At 37.5% G+C, this 21,826-nt stretch overlaps 4 protein-coding genes and 1 pseudogene across 6 annotated transcripts; 4 read left to right on the forward strand and 1 right to left on the reverse strand.

The window, feature by feature from the left end:
* Positions 1–216: 216 nt before the first annotated feature.
* On the forward strand, positions 217–1,455 carry LOC147562973 (UPF0496 protein At4g34320-like). The gene has a single exon (XM_086654318.1). It carries the CDS (start codon positions 217–219, stop codon positions 1,453–1,455), a length of 1,239 nt encoding a protein of 412 aa, XP_086510444.1.
* A 561-nt stretch (positions 1,456–2,016) lies between these two features.
* LOC147562974 (cytochrome P450 736A117 pseudogene) lies at positions 2,017–2,793 on the forward strand (annotated as a pseudogene).
* Positions 2,794–8,961: 6,168 nt separating this feature from the next.
* Positions 8,962–9,989, reverse strand: LOC147562975 (ATP-citrate synthase alpha chain protein 2-like). The gene is made up of 4 exons (XM_086654339.1): positions 9,913–9,989; positions 9,637–9,793; positions 9,144–9,377; positions 8,962–9,033 (listed from the first exon to the last, which is right to left on the reverse strand). Exons 1-4 carry the CDS (start codon positions 9,987–9,989, stop codon positions 8,962–8,964), a joined length of 540 nt encoding a protein of 179 aa, XP_086510465.1.
* A 665-nt stretch (positions 9,990–10,654) lies between these two features.
* Positions 10,655–16,071, forward strand: LOC147562976 (ATP-dependent RNA helicase-like protein DB10). Its single transcript, XM_086633137.1, has 9 exons — positions 10,655–11,027; positions 11,630–11,960; positions 12,290–12,403; positions 12,984–13,052; positions 13,584–13,853; positions 13,938–14,288; positions 14,497–14,774; positions 15,037–15,456; positions 15,573–16,071. The coding sequence occupies exons 2-9, from the start codon at positions 11,643–11,645 to the stop codon at positions 15,775–15,777; spliced, it is 2,025 nt and encodes a 674-aa protein (XP_086489263.1). The 5' UTR covers positions 10,655–11,027; positions 11,630–11,642; the 3' UTR covers positions 15,778–16,071.
* Positions 16,072–17,259: 1,188 nt separating this feature from the next.
* LOC147562977 (RNA-binding (RRM/RBD/RNP motifs) family protein) lies at positions 17,260–20,305 on the forward strand. 3 transcript variants are annotated; one of them, XM_086633167.1, is made up of 9 exons: positions 17,284–17,530; positions 17,738–17,821; positions 18,704–18,784; positions 18,903–19,042; positions 19,156–19,267; positions 19,546–19,600; positions 19,690–19,752; positions 19,842–19,920; positions 20,017–20,207. In XM_086633167.1, exons 1-8 carry the CDS (start codon positions 17,469–17,471, stop codon positions 19,917–19,919), a joined length of 675 nt encoding a protein of 224 aa, XP_086489293.1. In that variant the 5' UTR covers positions 17,284–17,468; the 3' UTR covers position 19,920; positions 20,017–20,207. The 3 variants fall into 3 exon arrangements, 2 of the variants coding, with proteins under 2 accessions (XP_086489287.1, XP_086489293.1); XM_086633161.1 differs by having other exon boundaries at positions 17,260–17,530; positions 19,842–20,305; XR_015223185.1 differs by having other exon boundaries at positions 19,335–19,600; positions 19,842–20,207.
* Positions 20,306–21,826: the final 1,521 nt, after the last annotated feature.

Consider the following 21,826-nt stretch of genomic DNA (forward strand, 5'->3'; position numbering starts at 1 on the left):
ACAAACAAAAATAACTTCCATTAACTGATACTACTACTTTCTCAATTAGGTTTCTCCCTCTAAAATTACTCGTACATTGACACTCTATCTCTCTCAATTAGGTTATCTCCATCTAAAATTTCTCCTATCATCTCTACCCAGAACACAAACTTTATTTCAAAATTCAGATTTATACTCATCTCTGTTAAGTTGTTGTAGTATTGAAGAATTGAGGAAATGGGAAATCGATTAGGGCTTGGTAAAGCTAATGTTATTACACCCAGTCCCAGATCAGAAGAACAACTTCTTCATCCAGTAAAACTTTCAGCTGAAGATCTACTTGCTTATGAAGAAGCTATTCGTAGTAATGATGTTCAAATATTCGATAGAGATTTACACCTTAGAACAAATCGTGCTATCAATGCTATGGCTACTGGAATTCAAGAACCTCTCACTTTCTCTTTGGATTTAATAAGAGAGATGACTACTTGTCTTCTTCGAACCGACGAAAACGTCGCTGAAATCATATTACAAGGTAAAAACTATCATATATGGAAAAACAAACAACTATCTTCTCTTATTGATAATTACTTCAAAATTAGTCTACACACTTTAGATTTCTTCAATTCTGTCGAAAAATACTTATCGAATTTAAGAGCAAGACAGACGTTACTAACGTCATCGCTTGAACGACTAATGATCATCTACTCAACACCAGGAACCAATCAATACCAGAAAGCAATGGAAAATTTGGAAAAGTATAAATCAATTCAAACCCATATTACACAAGAGGTCTTGGAGTTATTCCGATCACTTTATAGTGATCATTCGCAAATGTTACAAAGTTTGGAGAAACAGATAGAAAAACTAGATAAGAAACTTGGAAAAGTTAAATCATGGAGGAAAACTTCAAACATAATATTTAATGCTGCATTATATACTTTGACGATTGTTTCGATTATAACAGCTGCATTAGCTGCACCTCCAATTCTTATAGCCATTCTACCTGTAGTTTCAACAACTCTATCTTGGGCTCCTACGCATAGATGGTTCAAGCGATTATGGCAAGGATATGAAAACAAAGTTGAAGAACAAAAGCTAGTTGTAAATTCAATGCTGGAAGAAACTTATTTCGCCAGTCGAGATTTAGAGAAAATAATGTCTTTGGTGGAAAGTTTGGAGATGGAATCTACTAATTTCGCCTGCGAGATGAGACAGAGTCTGTCTGTCGAAGAGACACAAAATGGTTCCTTAGTTAATAATGGCAGTGGGTTTGTTGAAGAGACAATGAAGGTTCGGTTGGCTATCAAAAAGATTGAGATTAAGGTTAGGGCTTTCAGTAAGAATACAGATAAACATAGAAAATATGTTAATGGTTGTACTAGAAAGATTCAGAGAGCAAGACTTGTTGTGCTGCAGAGAATTATGAAAACACCCTCCATAGAGGAAACAAGTTCAAGCTCAGAAAGAAGTTGAGTCTGGTTTTCGATTAAAATGTTTGTTAATATTATTATCTTTAAGCTAATAGTTCTATCTTTTCTACTTGCTGGTGCAGTTTCTTTGCTTGGGTTGGAAGCTTTTTGTTCAACACAAGTCAGAACTTCACTTTTGGTCCATCTTTCTTTATTGTATGATTATCTTAAAATAGAAACTACTAAAAAATGAATCATATCTAAGCTTCCTTTATAATACTATTTTCCATTCCATAATTGTATTGATATAGTATAATCTTCTGCATCCTTTCAATTTTATCAAATGTATCTGCGAGGACCCACAGATGAAAACTAACTTAAGATAAAACAAAATATTTCTCGGCAGGGTGTATACGAAGTTATCTTATTTTGGCATTTGATTTTGATTCATTCGAAGAAAAATTCTTCAATAAGCAAAAGAAGTTCATCCAAAATTAGAAAACACCATATACCCATATCTCATAACTTGACAAACTTCTAACTGTTTAAGCTGCTTGGTGCCAAATACCTCTATCTCATAACATATAGTTTAAGTACTCTATCTCACTATTACCCAAGATTCAACATGGAACAAACAGAAGTGTCACCGTTACTTCAAATACCCGTCTCTCATCTCTCACTGTCATTTCTTATGATCCTTCTCCTGATTGTGTTTATTTTGATCAATATTATATCATACAAGAAAGGAAAAGCACTGAATCTACCACCTTCACCTCCTCATAAGCTTCCCATTTTTGGTCATCTTCATTTGCTAGGAATCTACCCACACAAGAATCTTCAATCTCTTTCTAAAAACTATGGGCTTGATCTAATGCTTATTCACTTGGGTCAAGCTCCTACTCTTGTCGTATCGTCTCCCACATTTGCTAGAGAGATTATGAAAACATATGATTCTGCTTGCTCTAGTCGACCTCTTTCAGACTTCGCCCGAAGGTTTTCCTATGACTACAAGGACTTGGCCTTTTCACCTTATAGTGAGTATTGGAGAGAGATGAGAAAGATTTGTGTTCTCCAACTTCTTAGTGCAAAGAGAGTTCAATCGTTTCGACACGTAAAAGAAGAAGAAACCGCTATTATGATCGATAAGATTATAAGTTCTTCGATAGGTCATCGAGTAGTGAACTTGACAGACATATTGGTACAATATACAAGTGATATAATATGTAGAATTACATTTGGGAAGAAGTACTCTGGAGAAGAAGTTGGGAGGAAGTTTGGATGGATGTTAGTTGATTTTGTTCATTTAATGGGTGTTTTCAATGTTGGGGATTTCATTCCTTGGCTTGCTTGGGTTAATAATTTTAATGGTTTAAATGCAAAACTAGAGAAGACATCTTGGTAAGTTTCACTTAGGAATGATCACATCAAAGCTGTCATCTTGGTAAGTTTTCACCCCCTCTATCTCATATTGACATTGATGAAAGTGTCTTGAATGTGGGTCGATAGCTAACCCGATATGCGACCTACTAACCCATTTCGAGGGCCACGAAATTTTGGACTCGTATAGCAGAGCTGATCTCCGAAGCAGGGCTTGTGTTAAGATGATTATCAATGTAAAGGGTATCCATGTAAATTTCAGAATTAGAAAGAAAGTCAGTGAGGTAGTGGAATTAGGGTTTCAGTGGCTATATAAACTGAAACCTTAGAGATATCCTATTCATTCTCACGAATCCATTGTGTGCCTTAGAGATTAAGAAGACAATTTCGGATTATTTCCCCTTTTGCCTCTTACCAATCTTCTACTTATTTTCCCTTTTGTTTTAAAACGTGGTTTAGTTGGACTTTATACCTGTTTATGCAAGATTTTGGATCGTTGTTTAATTGAACTTTAGACTTGTTTATAAGAGTTATCGTGCTCATTGTGTTTCACTAATATATCAATGTCATTATAATTACTCATACCTTCTCATTTTTTTTTATCTCTTCTTATTTCTCATACCTTCATCGCCATTCTTTTTTCTCTCCTCTTCATCTCCAATAGTCACCTGATGTAGACGCAGCGGAATAATTAAAGAAAACTGTAAGAAACGATAAACTAAACTTAAATTCTTAATAACTCAATTGTTTTTCTCTTCAAGGTCAATAATAACATAGACTAGATCTCCTTTTATAAGATAATAAACCTTCCTAGATAGACTCAAACTAGGATTCCTAAAATAATAAACTCCTCAAACATAGAAACTTTAAAAATAAAGAAATATCAAATTAAAGTAACTTCTCCTATACTAAATAAACTACTATTATAACCAAATAGGATGTGGGCACGCGTGGACGTGGGCCCACACGTTTATGCGCCTGCATCAGCACCCTGTTCCCCAGAAGGTTCGTCCCGAACCGATTTCGATGAAGAAAACAAGTTGATACACCCACATACGATGAAATCTGTCATGGCGATCCGTAACTCCCACTTTGAACGAATTTTGCATTGAATCTGAAGGATACCAATTTGCCAGAAATCGCCAACTTCAATTCCAATCTCATATGTCACTGATTCTCTCAATATTAACTTTAGGGAATTAAAAACAATCATCTCGCCATCTTCCCACGGTAGGCTCAACCACTTAATCTTCAAGAAAGTGTGAAGTACTATGAGCAAGTGTGAAGTAAGAGTAATTGTAACAAATTTCCAAAATACTTCATCAATAGCCAAAGTATAAGCATAACCATCGCTAACTAAGATATCGATATGGAACCATGTAGTGTAGATATGCCACGCAAAATTGACTTTTCCACGTTCATCTTCATGTAGTTTATGTACTCTAACGTGATCAATACCTGGAGCCCACTGTTTGTTTTCTTCAATTGATATGTGAAACCTAGATGGAAGTTGTTCAATTGGTATGTGATCTTTGACCATTGAGTATAGGTTCATTGTAAGAATTGGAAAATTGATCCTATTTTTCTTAATTGTTTGAAGAAAATTTTGTAGGAAGAGATTTGATAGAGAAAGCGGCGATGTGGGACATAATTGATTCAGAAAATTTTTATGATTCGAACCATCATAAGTAGGCACTTCCATGCGAATACGGTAGGAAGAAGATGAAGAAGAACCATCATAAGGTGGCAAAGCCTGATTTGAACCAGATGGAACTATCAAATCATCAAATTTAACAATATTTGACATATCCCAGTCACATGAATCCGAAAATCCATCATGAATCCCTCCACCGAATACTAAAGACTGATCATTCACATCATCAAACTTAGTGTGTGTAGTGACTAATGGGTGTTTCTCTTGTTGTTCTTCTTCTTGGTTTTGATGGGTTTTGATAATTTCTTTTTGTTCTTCTTTTCCTTCACTAAATTCTGGGTTTTGATTACTTGGGTGTGTTGATAACTGAGTTTCAACTTGATGAGAAGATTCAAAATTTTGTGGTAGAAGTGTTGAGGATATGGAATAATAAGGAGAGGTTTGTTGTGTTGGTGATGTGATGGGCCTAAGAAGTTTCCTAAATAGGTCTACACCCGCAAGTGCACGGGTGTCAAGTTGTAATTTCCGGTAAGACCGGTTCGTTCCTCAGAGACTAGTTGAATCTATTCTAAAACTAGGAAGTAATAGGATTTTAAAATGATTTGGTTTTGGTTTTGAAATGAATAAAATATTAAAAATAAATTTACGAAAAGAAAATAATTACAAATGATACAAGGAACTCAAATGGGGGAGAGCCTAGGGTCTTCTGAATCCATCCATATAATCAATTCTAACGACAATTTAATTTTGATCTAATTAGAGAGTTCTTTATATAACTCAGATTTTTAGTCCATGAACGGTCTAAAAACCCGGAAGATTTTATCGTTAAAATAATAAAAACTTTAATAAATTTATCGAGAATATAATTATTATGACTTCATCTAAGACCCTAGATAGGTAAGATTAGTTACTCATAGGCATTATGTAAAAAGAATTGGAAAATAAAGTAAAGAATCGGAGAGAAAACACCTTTTTTCGCCTTTTTTTCCTTCTGCGCAGCCAAACAGTACCTTAGGGAAAATTATTTTCTCATCTTCCCGGAAACGATTTCCAAGTGAGAAAATAATTTTCCTTCTCTGGTTTTTTCTCTCTCTCGGTTTTCTCTTTGTTTCTCACTCTAAACTTTCTCTTTCTCTCTCTAAACAAAAATATAATTCTCTCTTCCTTTCTCTAACAGGAACAGTAAAGGGAGAAGAAGATGAAATGATTTTAATGTAGTTTTCAAACAAATTCAATCTCTCTCTCTCCACAAACCAGGAGCTTTCTCTCTCTCTATTCTTTCAATCTGATCTTCTCTCTCTCACTAATAGAAGAATCAGAAGAAGAAGAAACAGAAAACAGTAAACTCAAATTCCTTCTCTCTCTCTCTAAAGCTCTTTACATCACTCTCTCTCTCTCTAATATAGTCGGTTTTGGTTGAGCTACCAGAGGAAGACTCTCCAGTCGAGATGGTGATTGTTTTCGACCCCCAAACCGAGATGATCATTTGCTCTCTGTTTCTCCTCCTTTATAGCCGAGTGCTATCTTCCTCTAGAAATATTTCTTCCTCAATCAAGCTTCCCTCCTTGCTGTCCTCTTTCCTTCTCTATCAATATCTCTATTTTCTTTCCATCTTCAACAACCCTCTTTCCTTCTTTCTTTCTTTTTCTAAAAGATCTCGATGGCAAAATCTCGGTTTCTCTCTCAAAATAACAATGGAGATTTCTCCAGCTATCTTGACCGAGAGCTCTCTTTGATATAAGAGGAGAGATCTCAAAATCTCATTTCCAATCAAGTCTCTAGCTTTCCAACTTTCGAAAATCTTTAACATCCTCATATATCTCGTTCTCTCTCTAACATATAACCTGGAACTGATCTGGTAAACTGAGGAGGAAAGAAATGAGCTGTTTTGTTGGCAAGAAGAAGCTTATTCGGTGCTTCGCGGCTATAGGATAAGAGGTGCAGCACTTGTGTTAGATGATGCCACGTGATCAGGAAAAGCAGCGGCCGTTGGATCTTGTGTCTCCCATGCAGGATCAGCGTGACATCTTGTCTCGCGCCACACGAAATCAGCGTGAGAAGCTGATCCCACATATAACTCGTCTGCCCACCAGCGTACCGGGAATGCATCCCTCTTCGTCTGGTTGGTCGCCACGTGTCTAATTGCTGACTTGGTCAAATGATTTTTATCCGAACTTTGACTCGCTCTATCTCACACATACGACCTCCGATTTCACTTCCGTTTTCGCCTACGAACTCGTCATTGACTCCAGTTTCATCCGAGTATCAATATAGACCAAAATACCAGAAAACCCTTGTCACCAAATGACCGAAATACCCCTTGTGTGCCTTTCTCCCGATTTTAACCATTTTTCACATTAAACTCCGTAAGAGGCACCTGAGAAAAAGAAACACACAATTCATCAGAGTAACGGCTCAATATGGACTAACTAGCTCCAGTTAAGAGATTCAAATGGGACAGTTTCATGTCTCATCATGGTGGTGTTTGACACCAAAAGATTGGGAGGGAACCAGGAACATGTTGGTGATATTGGAGTAGGGTTATTTGGGTGGTGGCTCTAGATGGGATTTGAATATTATGTATAGGGAAACTAGGGGTGCCTATAGAATCCGGGTTGTAGCCTACATAGCTAGGGTTTGTATATGTGTGGTGGGTTTGGGTTTGGGTTTCGAGTGGGATGGTGTTTGGTGAATAATATTGTCGAGGTGTTTGAAAGGGGTACGGTTGGGTGATACTTGGGTTGGTAGTAGAATGGTGGGAGAACGATTCGGGTTGGTTTGATGTTTGTTGTTCGTTGAAGGAGAAAGGTGGTGTTGTGGGGTTTATGAGTGGGAAAACCGGTGATAGTGGTGATGTAGGGTTGATGTGAATCGGGATTGGGGTCGTGTTAGGTTGACCAAGTATGGAATTTGAAGTTGGTGTTGTGGTTGGAAGTGATAATGATGCTTGAATGGAAGTAGTAGAAGAAGGAGTAGTGGTAAAAGATGGAGACTTACATATGCCTTCGAGTTGTTTAGATAGCTTCATGATCGAATCATTGACTTGATCGAATTTTTCCATAGTTTCCTTCTTGTGAATTTCGAATTTTTCCATAGTTTCCTTCTTGTAATTTTCGAAAGCTTCTTCCAATTTTGTAACCGAGGATAACTTCTTGTTGATGTTGTCCCATTCGGAGGCAAAAGTTGGTGTCTTCTCTTTGATTGTTGGAGTAGGAACGGTAGGATTAACCATTGTGATTGGTTAAAAAAAAAATTTGGCTCTGAATACCACTTGATGTAGACGCAGCGGAATAATTAAAGAACAATAAAATAAACTAGGAACAATTAAAGAAAACTGTAAGAAACGATAAACTAAACTTAAATTCTTAATAACTCAATTGTTTTTCTCTTCAAGGTCAATAATAACATAGACTAGATCTCCTTTTATAAGATAATAAACCTTCCTAGATAGACTCAAACTAGGATTCCTAAAATAATAAACTACTCAAACATAGAAACTTTAAAAATAAAGAAATATCAAATTAAAGTAACTTCTCCTATACTAAATAAACTACTATTATAACCAAATAGGATGTGGGCACGCGTGGACGTGGGCCCACACGTTTATGCGCCTGCATCATCACCCTTCAGTCTAGGGTGTCGACCAACAACCACCATGGACTGACAAACTTTTTTCTCCTTTTAAATGCAAAATGCGTATTAGATGACGTAAATCCCTCGTAATATAAGTAAACGTGTAAATCATAAATTGAATCAGCAGCAAGAGTTCCTAACCATCTTTGAACTTCATGTGGAGTGAATCTACTCATATGAATTGATGTGAAACCCTAGAATATAATTATAACAATCCCTACACAAAAAAGATTATCACGGTAGCAATAGAGTTCGAAATGATGTCTCAAAAAGTAAATTTTGATAAATTTAAGTTGCCGCGGAGATGCATTCACTTGCGAGTTTACATATGCCTGTCATAGTCGCCTCAGGCCCGAAAACATTTGCTGTTTTTTTCCTGAATTGTTCCAAATATTCCCTAGTCTAATTATTCAATTCAAATAGTATTTTGATTGTCTTATAACTCAATTATTTGACTATCTTATCAAAAACTTGGTATTTTCGTTTAATGGAAAACTCAATTTTTCTATATCTAAATTCTTTTCATGCGATCAAAAAATGCGTAAACTTTTAACGGCTTGTTTTTAGACTTTAATTTCTTCAGACATTAAATTTGAATTCATTTATCAACGATTTAATATCCTTTTTACTATTAAATTTTTTTAAAACTTTTTATTTATAAATTACTTTGTTGTAAACGAAATTAGGCCCAATATGTTTTGTACAAAAGAGTCCACTGGCCCCTAATTTATCCGCCACGATCCTGATCTATCCATATGAGATGATGTAAAACCCTTCGATATAAATTACTACCCAAAAATCAATAACAATCATTATACATGTCGTTAACAATTAATCCGTTTATAAAATTGCAGCTAGGTAGCAAGAGTTCGAAAATCAAATCTCAAAGAACAAATTTTGATAAATTTAAGCTGCTGCAGTGATGCATTCAATTGCTTGTTTGCATATGCCCGTCATAGTCGCCTCAGGCCCAAAAACCTATCATTAGGAAATACCAAAAAGATAAAAAACAATTCTCTTAGTTTTACACGTTTGAATTGATTCAATGGCCTAAAATGCAGATAAGTTTTCGGTTAGTGATTTATTACCTCAAGAGGAATGCCGATTTCTTCTCCAAGATTTCGCATTTTTGCTAGACCTAACTGATAGTTTGGACCCCCTCTCCTCACATATATATGCATTTTTGCGGCTTTAAGTTTTTCCTCCTTTTCTCTTAGAGCTCGAATGATGCCACTTAATGTAGTGGCAACGTCGGTGAAGTTGGCAATCCCTCCTCCAGTTACAAGAGCTCTCTTCTGGTCATCAGGATCTATAGTTGCACACTGTATAATCCATTAGATCGTGAAGACTACAACGTCATTTAAAATGCTCCGGTATGAAATTTCAAGAAAACATTGAAGCTCAATTAGGTGGACTCTTAACATGTATATATCTCCACTGGAGGGACCAATGTTCGAATCTTACTGTTTAGGAGGGAGAAAATCAAGAGAAGAAAGTTACAAAGCAATCTATGCACGAGGTTGTTTAGCTTGGTGAAACACGAATAGCAATAATGAGATTAGAATTGGAGAAAGTTCATACATCGATTACAACTCTAGCATATTGCAAAACTTCTTGTTCATTTGGAGCTCCACTATATTCTGCATAGTTTCCAAGCTCAGAAGCATACCCAAGATCTCCAACCTGATCAGATGAGACCATATTTGAATTTACAAAAAATAGGGAGCTATAAAGGAAGCTGGTCACAAAGTAGGGGGCCAAATAGAAATTAACTATGTTTATTTAGGTAAAGAGAAAAAGACAAAATTCTTTAACAAGTAAAGTATTCCAAGTCATAGTCCTCAGTTATTTTCTCACTTATTTTCTTTCTTCTTACTTGTTGGGCGATCTCCAATACAATTGCTCGTTTTGTGGATGTGTAATTGGCGACCCATGATGGGTTGATTGATATTTTCATTCCTCTATACATATCTCTGGTAGGTTCCTGGACGGTGTAAATGTGGTGTGTCATGGGCGGGTGCTATGAACTGAAAGAGGTGTAAAATACAAAGACGACTTCCACTTGCATTGTAACATTCTCATCTAATTTAAGATTCGTACAAAGCGATTCACGAATACAAATACAATCAGGCTTATTTGTATTTCATGTGTTAAGAGGAGCAATTGGAGTTGTATGTACTATGATGGTCGGAGTTTTTTTTAGCCAAAATACAAAAAAATTGATTTTACGAGTTTATGCTGAAATGAAACACTAAGTTTGACCCATATCAAATTATCTGAGTGATTTTTATTTCTGACACCTCGTTTCCAAAGAGATATCCAGGTCGATCATCACTGATTCATGTATATGAACATCCTCCTCTTAACACAGGCAACGATTTTGATCTCCCACTAGCATTCTCATCTTCAAAGATGTGCGAAGGGTCAGACACTATAAAAATCCATTATCGTCCTTATCGCGTATTTAATGTAGCAATGCTTTGAATGATTTTCCCACGGTAGAAACTTTTTTTTTTTTTGTTGAAAGCCCACGGTAGAAACTAGACACTAGAAAGAAGAAAGTATGAGAATCACATGATGAATTCCAATAGTGTCTACATTTTTTTTTTTTTTGATGTTTTCCGCCGAAGGCTACATTTTGTTGGTATGTTGTTCCAAAATAATACCACTTTCTTATTTGGGTTGGGAAAGCGAGGTCCACTCCAAGTCTCCAACTAAAGAAAAGCCCACATTAACTATGGTTAGGTTTCAAAATGCCTTAAACCATAGTTAAAATCTAACCAGAGTTTCCTTCCCAAACAAAAAACCATATATACCGGAACTAACCTTTCCCATTTCTTCTTCTTCTTCTTCTTCTTTGACGCTTCTCGGCTTCAAGGAAGCGCCAAATTACTCGCCAAAAACTCAAATTTGCGGGAAAAGATTTTCTCTCTCTACTCACCATAATCATACCTGAATCACCATTCTTGAAGGTTAATTTATGCTTTCGATTTTCTAAATGGAGCTTAGGGTTTCTGATAGTGTTTATGTTTGTATCTACATGGTCATTTAGATCTAAAAAGTTTTTAACCGAAAATGTCGTAATGCATGAAACTAGGGTTCCGATCGGATTTTGTTTTTCTTTTTAGGGTTTTTAGACGTTGATTATGTCAAATGTGGGTTTTATGGGTTTGTATTAGGTGCATGCAGCTTTGAAACCCAATAAATTGGGATTCATAACGTTGATTCTGGAAGAAGTTTAGGGTTACGACATTTGGTTATGGTGACGATTTGGGTTTGGTTTGTTCTAATTTAGGGCTTAAAAAACTTTACAGTGGTAGTTTTACTACTTCATTTTATACGTCTTGATTGTTTTCTGTAAAATACTGTGGAGTTTTAGGTGGGTTTGTCATGGGTTTTAGCATATTATGGAATGGTGATTGCTTTTGATCATTTTGTTGGTGATAGTTTGCTTAGACAAGTCATTTACGTGCTTGCATCTTGATTTTGGTTTTGTTGTAGATTTTGATTCTTGAGTTGAGAGTGTCTTGTTTGTATGTCTATAGTCTATATAACATTTCTGCTTTAATTATAGTGGCTGTTCAAATATGGCGGCAGCAGTTTCTTCTGCTTCAAGTGGCCCTCGCTATGCACCAGAAGACCCAACACTTCCCAAGCCATGGAAAGGCTTAGTTGATGGGAGCACAGGGTATCTTTACTTTTGGAATCCGGTGACTAATGTTACTCAGTACGAGAAACCCGTTGCTCCCTCGGGGACATCTTCACCTGCTCCTCCAAAACCTGCTTCTGTTCCTACGAGTTCTTCTTCTCAAATTCATCAATCCTCTCAAGGACAGTATCAGAGCAGTGCTACTGAAGAAAATGGTCGGTATAACGTACAGAGTAGTGATGAGCCTAAGCATCAGGTACTCGTATTTTTCTGCATTGTGTTAACTTATCAAAGTGATTATTGTATACCACAAATAGGAAATTAAAAATCTAAATGTGGACTTGGCAAGTTTTCTGCTAGCTGTGACCCTTGGTGTCAATAGGTTTGATTTGCTCCTAGAATAATAATTGTACACATTTGGGTGACGATTTGTAGTATTTTTCATCAAAACCTGGTAAATTGCCTGCTAATAGGTTTTACGTCACTCTTTACTCCCGTAAAGTGTATCATTGTGTTTCCATAACAGCTTTACTATTGTGTCAAGAGATATTTCTAACATAAGATTTATGTCAATACTTTGTGCAGAGTATGGAAGGTGGCAGCGGTCAAGGTGGATCATCATCCGTAGGACTTGGAACTGACACAGGAAGTGGGTTATCTGTTGAAGCCTATCGACGTCAACATGAAATTACTGTTTCTGTAAGCATGTTAATGTTTTTATTTTCATCCATGTTAAAAAGTTAATTTGTTAATAGCTGCTCTTAATTTAAGTGAAACATAATTTTCATGCAGTTGTCCTGGTTGATGTACATAGTGAATTCCTTTTTTGTCTAAGATTCTTAGTTGGAGAATATCTCTCTTTCCATTTGATCTGACCGACCACTATGTTGCACGAGGATGTGTTATTACTTGGTTCCCTGAAAATCTTGTCATATGATAAATTTACTTCATCTTTAAAGTTTAAATCACAATGCAGATGCCGGATATATTTTTTTGTTGGATAACATTTTACCTTGCAATTCGCAATGCAATTAATAATGAGTATTTAGTGGACATCATTTGGTTTCTTAAGTTAGAAGTTAACAATCAACCAACTCTAGAGTTCATCTCATAGGAAGCTTTTTATGGTGGTTTTGGGGTCTACTATAATCAATAGCCGATTTGGGAAATTGCTATACTTACACTAGATTTCAAGTGCTTTTACAGGAATTATATAGTCCTATTGTTTACTGCTGATTTGGTTTTGAGATGGACTCTGACAATTTTGGAACTTCCACAGGGGGACAATGTACCAGCACCTTTTATGTCATTTCAATCAACTGGCTTTCCTCCAGAGATCCTGAGAGAGGTAAAGTTTTGTTACTCATTTTGCTTGGGTTCCTGTAAGGCTGTAATACTACTCTTTTGTGGTCATGAGTTTCCAAGCTCCTTAACCTAGTTTGTTTGCTGTGTATGGTTGGCCATCACTGGAGGTTAAATTTCCGACTCGTGTCTATTTTGCGTCTGTCCTTTTCTGTACAGGGTGCGATATTTTCTCCAGCAAGGAGCTAATGTCGTACACTGTGCTGCCCTTTTATGTAGGGCTTGAGTTGGAGTTCCTTTGTTCCGAGGACCAATGACTGAAAAGGGCTTTTGGAATCGCCAAGTTTGTGGTCAGGGCTGTTTCTAGTGATGGTTCAGTCTGCCACTTGGTCCGAATAGAATACCACTTTCTATTGCTCCAGCTTGCACTTGCAAGCCAAGCATCAGCTGTGTCTACATACGGGGAAAGATAATGTTTTTCCAGCGTTACCTATTCCTCGGGTTAGGGTCAGCAAGAATAATCATCTGAATTTGAGGGTGCTTCTCCTCATGGGGGTTGCCGGTTCTTATTTTCCAGGTCCTCCAAGCAGGATTCTCTGCTCCTACTCCAATTCAGGCACAGTCATGGCCTATTGCTCTTCAAAGTCGAGATATTGTGGCTGTTGCAAAAACAGGCTCCGGTAAAACCTTGGGTTACTTACTTCCAGGGTTTATTAATCTCAAGCGTGGCAGAAATAATCCTCAGATGGGTCCGACTGTTTTGGTATTGTCCCCGACAAGAGAATTAGCAACACAGATACAAGACGAGGCTGTGAAGTTTGGGAAGTCATCTAGAATCTCATGCACGGTTTGTTTCCTACGATTTCAAATTCATTTAATTTCTTAAGAATTTGTCACTGTTGTCTAATATTTTTATTCTGTTTGTCTGAAGTGTTTGTATGGAGGAGCCCCCAAAGGACCCCAGCTAAGAGAGATCCAGCAAGGAGCAGATGTAGTGGTTGCCACGCCTGGACGTCTGAATGATATTCTGGAGATGGGGAAAATTAGCCTCCGTCAAGTTGCTTACTTGGTGCTTGACGAAGCAGATCGAATGTTGGACATGGGTTTTGAACCTCAGATACGGAAAATCATAAAGGGGGTACCTCCTCGCCGTCAGACATTGATGTACACTGCAACTTGGCCAAAGGAAGTACGCAAAATTGCAGCAGATTTTATGGTTAATCCTGTTCAGGTGAACATTGGCAACATTAACGAGCTTGTTGCAAACAAGTCCATTACCCAGGTGAGGTTGGATGAGACTTTTCAATCATTAGTGTTGCTATAATCTGGGGCAGATGCATGCTTTTTATTTTAGTTTAGACGAGTGACATTTTTTTTCCTGTATGCCGTGTGTAAATCTTTCTTGCCCATTGTCACACCGCTTTTGACCTTGTAATTTGGGGTAAATCTAGTCATATTCTAATTAGTTTATGTTGGTGGTCTGGCGACAGCATGTTGAAATGGTCCCTCCAATGGAGAAACAGAGACGTCTAGAACAAATATTGCGATCTGTAGAACCAGGTTCTAAAGCAATAGTCTTCTGCTCAACCAAGAGAATGTGTGATCAGCTTGCTCGTACAATCTCTCGTCATTTTGGGGCTGCTGCCATCCATGGAGACAAATCACAGGGTGAGAGAGATCAGGTGTTGAGCGAGTTTCGTGCGGGAAAATCTCCTATTCTTGTAGCTACTGATGTTGCCGCAAGGGGTCTGGATGTCAAGGACATCAGGTTGGCAACTCCACCTGTGCTACTGATTTGTTTAAAATCGGACACTACAAATGCCAGTCTGTAACATAAATTGTTTATTATTCTGAAGAAGAAATAATTTCTAGCAAGTTCTCTTTAATGTGATTCTGGGTCCTTGAACTTTTTGGTTTGACCCTCTTAATTGATTAATGATTCTATATAGTCTTATTTCAAAATATATATAGTCTCTGCTATGAGATCAAGACCAGCTGCTAAGAATCCTAATCTGGGTCTTTTTCTGCAGGATTGTTGTCAACTATGATTTCCCTACTGGAGTCGAAGATTACGTCCACAGGATTGGAAGAACTGGAAGAGCAGGTGCATCTGGAGTGGCTTACACCTTCTTCGCTGACCAGGATGCAAAACACGCATCTGATCTCATCAAGATTCTAGAAGGGGCTAATCAGAATGTCCCGCCACAAATCCGTGATTTAGCATCAAGAGGTGGTGGAATGAACAAGTTTCGGCGTTGGGGTTCTTCAAGTGGTGGTTATGACGGTGGCCGAGGTTCCTCAAGTGGTGGTTATGACGGAGGCCGAGACGGGCGCTTCGAGTCCAGTTATGGTGGCGGTGGTAGAGGTGGTGGTTATGGTCCACCATCTTCAAACTGGTCGGAAAATAAAGATAACGGAGCTCGTGGATACGAGCCTGAGCCTCGTGACAGGTATGTTAGCCATTTTTCTTCACTACACATCATTTTTCTTTATCTTCAATTAACGTGAATAATGTGGGTGGAAGAGTGACCTTTCTTGAAGCATCTTGTTGTTACTGTTTGAGTAGGAATGATGGTGATACACGGGTGAGCTTCCACGAGAGAATCTACGGTACTAGTAGCAGTAACACTCATACTGCAGAGAAGGCCCGTGATCGTAGCCCAAGCCCAAACAGAGGAGGTAATGGCGGGTGGGGAGGCTATAACGTCGGCAGTAGGAGCCGTAGTCGAAGTCCTGACAGGTTCACAGGGGTTCGACCAAATGCTCAGTAAAATCCGTCTTGACTTGACAAATGATATGGAAGGAGGTATTCTGTTTTGTTCTTGATGATTTTTGGTTGGGTGTTGTAGTTAGAAGCAGAAAAGATGGTGTGGGGAAACTGTAACTAGTTAACCTAGAACTAGAGGGAAGGCGGTCTAATGAATTTTATACACATCAAGTAGTTTTTTTTTTTTGAAGTTCTGATTTGAAGTGGTAAGTTATATTTAGAGTTGGCTTGGTATGTAAGGTCTGACACTGCTGATAGTTGATATATATATTATATATATATATATAGATTTAGCAAATCCTTGTTGGTCTCTCTCTCTCTCTCTCTATATATATATATTATATATATATGTACATATGTTCTTGTTGAGTTCAAAATCTTAAGGTAGAGAAGCTGAAAGGGAACAAGGTTGCATTTGATTTTCGAAAATGATAGGGGGACGAAAAGTGGATGCCAAGTAAAACATGGATCAAAATTTTCGGCCGAGATTCGAAGGTCTCTCTCTGGAATGCATTTTCTCTCTAGGCCTTCTTATCTTGTTTCCTTGCTTGGGTTGGCCGAGATTTTCTTCCCATTATCACCACTGCAATTTGGTATCTGCAGAGATTTTCTGCCCCTTACCACTGCAATTTGTATTTTGTTTGACTCAGTGAATGTGAGTGCTAAGTTCAAGTGGACGTTTAAAGAAGACCAGTTGTGTGCTCGTTGTAGTTTAGATGTACACAGAGATTAGCTGGTGCTCAAACACCTAGAAAGAAGCTCACACAACATCAAAAGACCTTTATAGTGGACATTGATCTAATTCATGCGAGTTTATTCAAGGACGGAAAGTTGGAAAAAAATATCACTCATGAGGAAACCACTACATTGGATGAATATGCAGAACAGCTGAAAACAACTTATATATTCTTGGCATTGTGATGAAAGCAGCTGAAAACAACTTATAGATTCTTGGCATTGTGATGAAAAGGAGAGGGGGAAATCTTATTAAGGCACCATTTCCATATTTAGTTCATAAATTAGAAAACTTTTGGCTATTTAGTATATTGGATGAGAATTCCCCAATTCTTACATACCCAACTTCTAACTTTAGGCCCGTCTGAGTTAGAATTCAACTTAGACGGTTATCGTGTTTATCACATCTTTGATGTATCAATTCTACTGTGGTAACTATCGTAGATCGTAGTCAATTTATAAATTTTTTTTTTCTAACTTCAATAAAATTCATTTACAAAAAATGTACAATGCAAGGCCTTGCTTGTCACACACATGCCCAAGTCTCCTTTCTCGCACCGTATTCTAGTGGGACATGTTTCTTTTTTTTGTTCCGATGTCAAAATCTTTAGGTGGGTTCGCTTCGCAGGCCCTTTGCCGGGTTTGGGTCTAAGTTGACGTTGGGTACCGTACAACAACGAGGGATTTGATAATTTCGAAAATAGTCCTTTGAATCTGGTTTAATTATAAACAGGAGCTTCCCTTCAAAAGAGGGCTTTCCAAACCCCTTCCCTTTCCTCCCAAGAGCTGTTCCTTCTTCTTCCCAGGGTTTTGGTTATTCTTCATGCGAAATTGGAGATCGAAGAAGTTCTCTCTCCCTCTCTCTTCAAATTTATCAGATCTCTCTCTCTCTCTCTATATATATTTCTTGACGATCCAGGTTCTGAAATTTTCATCTCTCCGATTCACTGATCAAAAGAGATGCCGCGAAATAGAGATGAACCTCCAGCTGTTCGTGTATATACTGTTTGTGATGAATCAAGGTATATCCTTTTCTCTCTCTAGTTTCCATTTATGATCATCACACACCAATAACTCTAGTTTCCATTAGCATCTAATTGCAAATTACCCAAATTCATATACTAATTTTTCATTATGAACATTAACCCTAGTTTTCTTATTGGAAAAATTAGAATAAGTACTTCACTTAAAGTATCTATTAACCTAACCAGATGGTTTTGTGTTATTAGGTTTTTGATAGTTCGTAATGTACCATCAGTAGGATGTCAGGACGAGCTCTTGAAGTTGTTCGGGTCATATGGAGATATTGAAGAGTAAGCTTTATTAATTCACTTATCCAAATTGTTTTTTGTTGGTACTTGGTAGAATAGAAATATAAGGTTTTCGGTACCAAATCGAATCTAGAAGTTTTGAATCGTTATTACTGATAACCTAGTAATGCTAGAGAAGAAGAAAAACTAGACAAGCGCTAGACAGAAATTTTACGTGAGTTATTTCCATTGCCGGTTTTACTAAATCAGAATCATTGGAAGCACGAATCATGCCAAACTACAAAACATTTCTACCCAAACTTTACCTGGGTTCTCTTGTTTCCTAACATTTTTCTTACAAATAAGAGAAGGAAACAAAAATTTGAATATTGTTTTTTTTACGTAAAGACAATTATCTGGGCTAATGTAGTATCTATCATGTCTGTGCCGATGGGAAGAGAAGAAATCATGTTTACTTCCATTTAGGGGGCGAAAATTTTGGTTTGCTTGACTGAAATGCAGCTTAAGGATGATGTTTAAAAAAAATTTAGACTTTCGGTGATTTAGAAAAAGAACAATGTTAGTTTACAAAGTTTTCTTTAGGATTTCTTCTTAATTATGAACAAAGCGAAGATTAAAGGATAATGGTTTGACGAATTTTAGATGAAGATATTGCATCTAATAGAAATGAATCTCTTCTAGGTGTTTTTTAGGTGATATAAGACATGTTGTAGCATATATATGACAATCTCTTTATAGCCAACACAGGGAGCAGAGCATCTGATTTGTAGAGCCTAAGGTTAGATTCAAGTTGTTAGAAGGATATTGATCTACTAAATAGTAGTTACTACTGTTGGGCCGGAGTTTGTTCTACCATTGACAAGGGGTCTTATTCTTGGACATATTTAGGGTCGTGTTCTTGAACTTTTTCTGTTAATTTCTCAGGTGTAAACCGATGGATGGAGAGGATTGTGAACCGTATACTGATGTTTATTGGATCAAATTTTTACATGTAAGCAACGCTAGGTAATACAGTTTGGAACTTCCTTTTTCCCTGTTACTTATGACCAAATCATTGCCCATTAGGAGAAAAAGACTAGTTCCCACCTCTCATCTTATGCTTGGGTTCTCATCTTTTTTGCAGATTTGCAAAGAGAAAACTCGACGAGTTCAATTTTCTCGGAAACCGTCTCCAGGTATCATATGCTCCTCAGTTTGAAAGCCTTTCGGACACAAAGGAGAAACTGGAATGCAGGAGAAAGGAGGTTTTATCACGATTGAACCGTGAGTTTCTTCTATGCGTGGTATAATAGTGTCTTTTATCACTTTCCAAGTTTCTTCTGTGAATTTCGGAAGCTTTTAAATTTGTACCTAATGTCTATATCCCCTAATTGCAGCAAGAAGACCGGTTGGGTCTAAAGCTTGTGACCAAGATGATCTTTTCAACCCTCAAGTGCTTCCTCCTCCAGCACAGCTGAGTACTTTTAACAAGATAAACTCTAAGCAAAGGTTAGTGAGTTTGTCCAGCTTCAACTTTGAGAAATCTTTCATGCATTTTAAGTAAGAAAAATGCCAGGAAACGAGAAAACCCGGGCAACCTATGGACAGAAATCTTATGTGCCTTGTCGTGTTTCGTGCTTCCGATGATTGTGATCTACCAAACCGCAATTCACAGGAAGCCGCATAGGATTTGTGCCTTCTAGCTTTTCATATTTCTTAGCTTTACTCTTTTAAGTAATTCCTTTGAAGTTTAGACGCTGTAATGTTCTTGCTTTCTCACTTTTTAGGGATTTCGTGAAACAAGTTCGTCACACTCCAATCAGAACAGTATCATCCAATGAGGTTTGTGCTTATTTTGTTATTGCATGGTCAACTGCGTAACTGTTTTTTGATTTCCTCAGTTTACCGGAACGTGTGTTTTGATTTGCCAGGATTACTTCCCATCACAATCAATGAATGCGACAGTTCAGTTGGTGAGGAATAAGCTTGATAAGGTAAACGTTAAACTCCTGAATATCCATCCGTGTTTTATGGTACGAGTCTCGCCATAATTCTGAAATTGTACCATTCATATGTTTGTTAGATACAATCAAGTAGCACCCTTCCAGAAGCTGGGCAAGCCTCAAAGAAAGCACGAGTAGACAACAGAAGAAGAATCTGAGGTAAGGTTGGAAGGTGTCACAAGCCCAGTCGTTTGGTAGTCGTATTTACACAGGCTTTGGCAGTTCAAGATGATTTCCGAATGCATACAATTAAAGTTTGAAGGCTAAGATTGAGCATCTACCGATGAAAGGTGATGGTTACAAAGAACTGAACAAGTCTGCCTAAACAAAGGTGGAAGGCAAGAGTTGAAGAAAATGTGATGAAAAATGGTTATTACTCCCCTTCAAGAAAGAAAATGAAAAGTTAGATCGAACTCAATTTATAATCAAGTATATTTTTAGCCCCAGAATTTGCATTTTTAGTTTTGTATTGGAACACGTTATAGAAACCACGAAACGCAGAATGGTTAGAGTTTTCAGTTTTGATGAGAAGATCTGCTTTAGATGGAATGTGTCAAGTAACTCTCTCTACCCTAATTCACGAACTCTCGCTCATCGGCTTAGCTTAGCACCGTATATCAACTCTGTTAGCCAGTAAGCTGGTTAGGTCCAGTCATAATAGCTCATATGTTCAAGACTTCAAATCTAAAGGGATATTTTTTACAAAGTTTGACATTTGGATGACGCCAGTAAGCGGTCCAGTCATAATAGCTCATATGTTCAAGACTTCAAATCTAAAGGGATATTTTTTTAACAAAGTTTTGACATTTGGATTGTCATCCGAGTCTATTCTAACTTGATGGATCGATATTGCACTGGACAAAAGTAATAGTCCCACAAAGCTAGAGAGTTGGTCAGAGCATTTCATTCTCAACAATTGATCGCTTGCACAGTTGTTGTGGTCATGTGATGTGGGATTTCACGAGCTGACAAATCCATTTCCAATTTCAAGACGGAGTGATTCGATTTTATACCGAAGTTATCACATATAGTCAAAACTAAATCCACAATAACTTATTCAAGGGATGATCACTGAGGAGAGAGTCGACAAGATAAAACCATGCATATAATGGTTCATATTTTTAGTTTAGATATAAGAGGGGTTTGATGAGAAGATCGCCTTTAGAAGGGATTTGATTATCGGATTCCTAATTCCCCCATAACTCTAATAAGAGTGGTTGGGTCCAGCAAGTCTCTCTAGATATTGGCCCAGCATAAGATAATGCATTGGACAAGACATAATAGTCCCACATTTAAGAGAGATTTAAGCAAACTCAATTTCATTGGAGCAATCTGACTTCATGCCACACTATAATTGTAAGAACTAGTCCAATATGAATCAATTGACAAACAATTTATGTGATATTATCCTACAAATGGACCTAGTGCAGTTACTATGCTCAACTAGTTGCTCGGCCCAGCAATGACGTGTCAAGTAACTCTCTATCCTAATTTACGAACTCCGCTCGTCGGCTTAGCATCGGCAACAGTTACTCTGCTCAACTAGTTGCTCGGCCAGCAATGACGTGTCAAGTAACTCTCTATCCTAATTTACGAACTCCACTCGTCTGCTTAACATCGGATATTAACATTGTTAGCCACTAAACGGCTTAGAGTCCAGTCATAAGAGCTCATCTGTTCAAGACTTCAAATCTAAATGAATATTTCTTTAACAAAGTTTTGGCATTTGGATTCCATCCGAGTCTATTCTAACATGATGGACCGATACTGCACTGGATAAAACATAATAGTCCCACAAAGCTAAAGAGTCGGTGAGAGCAAACTCATTCTCAATAAGTGATCCTTTGCACAGCTGTTATCGTCATGTGATGTGGTATTTCACGAGCTGACAAATCCATTTCCAATTTCAACACAAGTGAATCGATTTTATGCCAAATCCACAACAACTTATCCAAAGGATTACCATTGAGGAGAGAGTCCACAAGAAAAATCAACCTCATTTTCGACTCACATCCGTTGCTAGTGACTAACCTAGTGAGCTTTGCACTTGGTGGTTGCTATTGAT

The sequence above is a fragment of the Eschscholzia californica genome, unplaced genomic scaffold (assembly GCF_041429995.1).
Source record: "Eschscholzia californica isolate CP2 unplaced genomic scaffold, dmEscCali1.0.p SCAF_1, whole genome shotgun sequence".
Taxonomy (NCBI): domain Eukaryota; kingdom Viridiplantae; phylum Streptophyta; class Magnoliopsida; order Ranunculales; family Papaveraceae; genus Eschscholzia; species Eschscholzia californica.

Bases quoted from the DNA above. Each gene is read 5' to 3' on its own strand.
- LOC147562977 (XM_086633161.1), top strand. From the start codon at position 17,469: ATGCCGCGAAATAGAGATGAACCTCCAGCTGTTCGTGTATATACTGTT. The intron at 17,822-18,703 runs GTAAGCTTTATT...TTAATTTCTCAG, and splicing joins TCATATGGAGATATTGAAGA to GTGTAAACCGATGGATGGAG. The intron at 19,043-19,155 runs GTGAGTTTCTTC...CCCTAATTGCAG, and splicing joins GGTTTTATCACGATTGAACC to CAAGAAGACCGGTTGGGTCT.
- LOC147562973 (XM_086654318.1), top strand. From the start codon at position 217: ATGGGAAATCGATTAGGGCTTGGTAAAGCTAATGTTATTACACCCAGT.
- LOC147562976 (XM_086633137.1), top strand. From the start codon at position 11,643: ATGGCGGCAGCAGTTTCTTCTGCTTCAAGTGGCCCTCGCTATGCACCA. The intron at 11,961-12,289 runs GTACTCGTATTT...TACTTTGTGCAG, and splicing joins GTGATGAGCCTAAGCATCAG to AGTATGGAAGGTGGCAGCGG. The intron at 15,457-15,572 runs GTATGTTAGCCA...CTGTTTGAGTAG, and splicing joins GAGCCTGAGCCTCGTGACAG to GAATGATGGTGATACACGGG.
- LOC147562975 (XM_086654339.1), bottom strand. From the start codon at position 9,989: ATGGGTCGCCAATTACACATCCACAAAACGAGCAATTGTATTGGAGAT. The intron at 9,794-9,912 runs GTGAGAAAATAA...CTTTGTGACCAG, and splicing joins AGTAAGAAGAAAGAAAATAA to CTTCCTTTATAGCTCCCTAT. The intron at 9,378-9,636 runs GTATGAACTTTC...TGGATTATACAG, and splicing joins ATGCTAGAGTTGTAATCGAT to TGTGCAACTATAGATCCTGA.